This window comes from Caenorhabditis remanei, chromosome II (genome assembly GCF_010183535.1).
Source record: "Caenorhabditis remanei strain PX506 chromosome II, whole genome shotgun sequence".
Lineage (NCBI taxonomy): Eukaryota > Metazoa > Nematoda > Chromadorea > Rhabditida > Rhabditidae > Caenorhabditis > Caenorhabditis remanei.
Window position 1 is genome coordinate 15,336,373 of NC_071329.1, and position 6,583 is coordinate 15,342,955.

Here is a 6,583-nt window from a genome sequence, read left to right on the forward strand (position 1 = left end):
CGAAATTTTGTTCGTTAGATTTCATGAGATTTCGATCGACAACAGAATGGTACCATAAGTTACAGCGACCCGACACAAAAAAAACCAAATGGTAGATCAAAATCCCGCCGAACCGTAAGGGTCACGAGGCGCCGCGTCGTATCAAGATGAATTAAAATAAGAATTTGTGTTGTGGTTCGGATCGGGAAAAAGAAAGAAAAAAAATCACAAGTTTGGAATGTATTAATTTTCACGGAACCATTGCAAGCGCGCTCCTCCGGAATCCTCTTTAGTGGACATCTGGACACACAAGGGGAAGGACAGAGAAAATGTCTCTCCGCTACTCGACCCCCCCCCCCCCCCTCCCACTGCGCGCACAAAACAGCCTATCTCTCCTCTTTCCAAACGTGCACGGATGGCCGAGTGGTCTAAGGCGCCAGACTCAAGCGATGAATTGCTTGCCTCGAGTTCGAGGTCTCTCTTCTGGGTGTTCTGGTACTCGTATGGGTGCGTGGGTTCGAATCCCACTTCGTGCAGATATTTTTAGCGTTTTTAGAGAAATTTTTATACATATTTGGAAATTTTTAGAAGAATTTATTCAATTTGAATAGGAAAGTACCCGGAACAAATATTTATAGACTAGAGAAGTTTTCTCATTACTCCTCCTTGAAGCGGTCCTCAATTTGAAGAGTGTGATACACCTTGAGCATGTCTTGATAGACATTCTGGAATTAATATTTTTAATTTATTAATTTTCAAGTTCCGTCGAGATTCATATGAAGAAGAAACTTACAAAAATAGGTGCAATCAACAAAGTGATATCTGCTAATCTCGTGGCCATTTCAAATGGCGCCATATTTTTCGCAACTTGATAATAATTGCTCAATGCACTTGTAATCCCGAAATACTGTTCTCCAGCAACAACTTTTAGCGTCAAAGTTGAATCGAGAATTCCCAATTTCCAAATGCAAAACGATTTCAGAGCGGCATACTCAAAAATGTCGAGTTGCAAACGGGCTAATTGTGTGGTGATGGCGGCTTGGAATTGGTGGATGAAGGCGGTCAGGATACTGTAACAAAATAGGAATCAAGGTTTTTCAAAAGATTTCCTTAGGCTTACTCTTCTCTTTCCGATTTTTCTGTATTAACCCAATCTTGACGGCTGGCACTAATCCACGCAGAGTCCATCCAGAGACTGGCAAATGAACAGTAACGGAATAAGATATTGATATCAGCGGTTTCGAGGAGATCTGTTCCAGGACACATTGTGCAAATGTCGACGGCGAGAGAGTCGGTGCGTTGTTTGGTGGAGATGAATTGTTGGAGGGTGGTCTGGAAAAAAATTGGTTAGGAGTTGGAGAGAAAATAGAGGTTTAAATTGTAATATAAAATATATTATATTTTGGCTTTTACTGTATTCACAAGGCAGGAAAAAAAAACAAAAAATCGATTTTGTGTCGATATTGATAGGTTATGAGAGGAAAACAATTTGGTCAATCAAACATTTTTTGAACCATCGATATTTTTGAATTTTCAGATGCATCTAACAAACTCATATTTAAAAAATTTCCCAATTGTTCTCCACATTTTGAGCCCAAAACTAAGAAAAAACCATTGAAAACTCACAAAGTTACAGATTTTCGAAATTTTCAAACTACCGTAACCCAATCAGTTTTGTGTTGAAATTCATAATATTTATATTTTTGGATCCAGCGTGTTTTTAGCTTTCAGAAAAGTATAATCATGCCTATATTCTAGAAATTTTGCATTTTGGGGCTAGAGACGCAGAGTGTCTGGTATCTCTGCGTTTTAACGTCCTACACTAAATGTCTCATTTTTTTCTGGTTCGCATTTTCCGTTATTCCGATATGGTGTGCTATAACATCAAGGTGCCAAAAATCTGAGCTTCTAGGAATCTGGGCACCGACATTCCAACAAAATATGTTTACTCACCTCTGACAAATCAACCTCTGCTGCCTCCCGACTTGCCATCGCATTCTTGATTTCCTTCACATAATACAACATCAATTCTTCATGTTTTACATTCAATATCGTGCTGAACCTCTCCAATTCTCCGACCTCCGAACTCGTCTCTTCTGGACTCGATTCTCGGATCGAACTTTTCCCAGGAGTATTGTACGCGGATGTTATGTACCCTCTGACGACTTCTCGGACTCCTTCTTTTCTAGATTCCAGAACGTATTTCGGGAGTTTATTGTCGTTACGTTTAGCTTGAACCACTGAAAAGCAGAAATTTGAAACTGGATGGTTTGACTGTTAACTCACTATGTCGTTGCATTCCGACAGCCTCACACTTATCGAATCGACACGAACGACAGATGAATCGGAGGTCTAAAGAAAGCAAGAAAACTTATGTCATCTGGAATTTTTTAAGTATCATACCTTGAGCAATCCGGCATTGATTTGAGAATCTACACAGAAATCTAATGTTGAATGAGACAGTGCGTCGGAAGAATGAGGCGCAAGCCATGCAGACGACGGCGCCGAAGTGAGTGCTAGCTTTGGTAATCCCACAGACAAGGCAGCTTTTCGGGGCTGAAAGTTAAGAAAATAGGGAACATTTGGAAAGGAGTAGGCAGAATTATTATGACGTTCTCATGGTTTACTAAGGACGGTCATTGTGTCACTTTGGAGTTATAGGGTGTGAGCTATATGATTGGAAAGCTGAGAAAACGCTGATTCTAAATATATATTCAGTTTTAGCCCTCGATGTCTGGTATTCGAGAAAAACGAGGTCAAAATTAGCAAAAATGGTAGATTTTCTTTATGACACAGAAATAAATTTTGCTTTTTTTTTTGCAATTTTCAAATCGTTATAACTTACCGGAAATTCTATAATAACCAAATTTTGGAATCTTTAAACATTCAGACATTTGGACACACCGACTTACAGATAGACAGGAAGTTTGTGTTTTTGGTGCAGGCTTAGGCTCAAAAGTCTAATTTTTTCAACGAAATGTTTTTTACAAAAAATGTTCGCGTTTATTTTCAAATCCTTCTAACTCTCTGAAAACTCAACCAAATATAAAGATATTGATATAATTTTGATAATGTTGAAGTTCTTGACTTCATTTTTGATTGAAACTACGATTCAAGGTACTTGGAGCCTTCGGTTTTAAGCCTTAGGCCTAAAAAGGTAATAATTTGTCATTTTCTGAAATTTTGACCTTGTTTTTCTCGAATACCAGACCTCAAGGGCCAAAATTGAATATATATTTGTAATCAGCGTTTTCTCAGCTTTCCAATGATATAAGTCACGTCCCAAAACTCCACACTGACGCTTCCTTAGTTAGAAATCAAAAATCTGAAAATTCTCACCTTTTTTCAAACCATTGACTGAAGGAACCATTTTTCGAATTTAGGGAAAATATTAGAACAACAGACAACACCTATCCACTCCACTCCATCCCGTCCCCCTATTTTATAGCCCCACTCCTCATCCATTTTTGAGAAAAAAAGCGTTTCGCTAGAAAAAGAGTTGCGAAGGACGTCTCGAGACGTTGACCTAAAAGACAATGGACCACTATAAAAAAGTATTTGAAAAAGTATTTGGAAGAAGATCGTGAGATTTCATCTAGTTGACACTTCGCTTTGATCGGTGAAGACAGAGTGAGAGAAGGAGAGAGAGAGAGAGATGGACGGCGAAATATTTCATTGAGATTTAAAGGATTGATATTAATAAAGTGTTTGTTCTAGACGAGAATGGATTGAATCTCGAAGTATTTCGTAAACGGATGAAGCGGAGAAGAATAGTGATGTGTACGTTTGTGTTCAATTGAGATGAGATCATTCAAGATTTTTAGAACGTCAGTAGATTCCTCCAATTCACTCGAATGTTTAAATGTGACGTTACCATATAATTTTCTCAAATAGTTTTATGTACGAAACATTTACAAAAGTTGAGACTGACAAGATAGAAATGCATTTTTCAAATAAACTGGTTTATTATTTGTATGCACAATACTGTTTTAATCGGTCACTCAGCAAAAATCCCAACTCAATATTCCAAAAAATCAAGCGCAAGTCTGAAAGAAATAATTATAGGGTGTCGAATAAGGGTATTACAGGAGCCTGTGGGCTCTTTCTATCTTTTCCTCAAACAATTTGCCCTGCCCTGATCATATCCAATCTCATTTCCAGAACCCCCTCAACCAACTCTCTGCTATAAAACTCCAAACGGATGACGTTCATCATGAAGGCATACATCATGATTGTACAGTACTACAGGTTTCAGATAAAATAAGAAATATTGAGCACATGTCCCGTCGTGAGTGATTGACACAGGGGATACATTGTTAGTTCGGTTTGTGGATAAAAAGTAGGACTTTATTTTAATAGTTGATCGTCCTTTGCATAAACTCCAACGATGTTTTCACCAAAGATGGGCCGTATGAAAACCTTTAAATTGAACAAAGTTACAGTGTCTCAAAGTAACCCAATCAAAAAATTTTGAAAAAAATGAAAAATGTTTGTCATTCGTTGGAAACGAGTTTGTTGCCACTAAAACATATAATGTTGTTCAAGTCTCGGTAAGGCCCATCTTTGGTAAAAACATCGTTGAGATTCTCGCATTTCACTCAGGGTCATTCCCTTGTCAGTTCATTAAGTCGTCCGAAAGCAAAATTTATAAAACAAGTGTCTACAAATTGAAAAGTACAATTATAGTGAAACTATAAAGAAATTTTCATATTTTTCAAGGGCTGGGCCGTGCCGGACTTTTTATTCAAAACTTCCGGCCCGGCCCGTGATTTGACAAGTATGGAATTTCCCTCCCCCCCCCCCATTACAGTTAATATTTGAAGTTAAAAAAATTATCAGACCTCCAACTTAAAATCTAATCTTTTTTAATTAATCTTCTATCCGTTACAAATCTAATATACCACCTTCCAAAAAATCTGTTTCTCTTGCTCGTCTTCGCTCTTCCCAAATCCTCAAATCCTTCAAATCTAATAATCCGGCATTTTACTCTTTTCTATTCAAAACATATGTTCTTCCTATTCTTGAATACGCTTCTGTCATTTTCTGTCTTGCCCCCTCCTCACCTCTCTCTAGACTTCTGGAATCCACTTTACGAGTTTACTCTAGGAAAACTCTCCAACGATGTAATATCTCTTTTTCGTCCTACTCACATCGTCTTGAACTCCTCTCAGTCCACTCTATAAGACACCGTAGACTGAAAGCTCAATTACTCCTTCTTTACAAATTTATTGCTGGCGCATCTCATTTCCCAAACCTCAATTCCTTTATCAGACTGTCAAGTTCTCCTCGAAGACCCATGACCCTCATTAATCTCTCCCCCCTGTCCGATAACTTTTTCTCTTTTATTCTCCCCATTTGGAATGCCATTGTTGCCAATGTTAATAGTTTCCTCTCACCCACCCAGTTTGAATCTTTCCTTGACACTGCCATCACCCGGTTTTAATTATGTACTTTTCCTGGTCTTTTCGTATAATATAGTTCTTTCTCTTTTCCTTTTTTTTTTTGGTCTTTGTTACGGTTTTCTCTTCCCCCTTGCCATTATGTCTGTATTTTCTACCTTTTTCTTCCTTATTCCCTCGATTCTTTATTTCATGTCCCCCTCTTTTTCTTAACTCGAAACTGTCTCGTGAGGGACCGTTTCCAGTCTTTTTGTATCTATATTTTTCTCCTTTCGTCCCAATAAAATAAATCTCTTCCTCTCTCTGTTACTTCAAATCAAGCACAGAATGTGTGACCACTCTTGAGGCCGCCTTCAAATCTTCGATTCAACCTCCAAACAACCTATCAAGCTACATATCTACCGTATATTACCTCTCTATCTACACATAGTCTCCTTATTCCAATCTTTCTCATCTTCAATCTGCTCTCATTTTGAACTGAATTAGAACAGGTTCTTTTTTTTTGACTCGTCAAGTTCTCCCCTTTGTATCCGATTTTTTCGTATGTTGTGAGTAGTATAGACCAAAGAAAATATAAAAACATTGGAATCCATCACGTAATGGAGATCAGATTCTTCTTGATCATGTTAATAATCATCTTTTTGAAATCAAGCTACATCTATTTCTCTTGGCGAGTTGATGGTGTAGATTTATAGTGGAGATTTCAGGAGGTACGGGTACACATCGTTTTCTTTGTTTATTTCTTAATTGGGACAAAGCCAATTGGGTATCTATAGGGTAAATTATCAACTTAGTCAAGTATTTCAATAATACAATAAGCCGTGTCCAGCACTATTCGAGGTACAGTACCGTGCAGTAAGATATACAATTTGGTCTGTGCCAGTTGAAAATGACCAACTTTGAGATGTTGTTACGGTATCACAGATGGTCCTGCAAAGTAAACTATGTATAAACCATACAGAACAAAAGTAGAGCTGTATTTTTGTAGTTGACCATTTTTTTTTGTACGGACACTCCCTAGAGAGTTATGGTCATTTTAAGCAGACAGCATAAAAATCGCACTATTTTGCACTGAAATGCCCTGATTTGAGGGGGAAATTTTTTGTCGATATATAAAAATGAAGCTCTTTTATTGTTCTGTATAGTTTATACATCATTTCTTCTGTGGAACAATCAGTGATACCGTAACACGGTACTGTACATAG

At 37.7% G+C, this 6,583-nt stretch overlaps 1 protein-coding gene across 1 annotated transcript; it reads right to left on the reverse strand.

Moving 5' to 3' along the window:
- Positions 1-635: 635 nt before the first annotated feature.
- Positions 636-3,349, reverse strand: GCK72_007137 (uncharacterized protein; the record flags this gene model as incomplete). Its single annotated transcript, XM_003099872.2, has 7 exons — positions 636-704; positions 773-1,049; positions 1,100-1,311; positions 1,933-2,219; positions 2,266-2,331; positions 2,383-2,535; positions 3,319-3,349. The coding sequence occupies 7 exons, from the start codon at positions 3,347-3,349 to the stop codon at positions 636-638; spliced, it is 1,095 nt and encodes a 364-aa protein (XP_003099920.2).
- Positions 3,350-6,583: the final 3,234 nt, after the last annotated feature.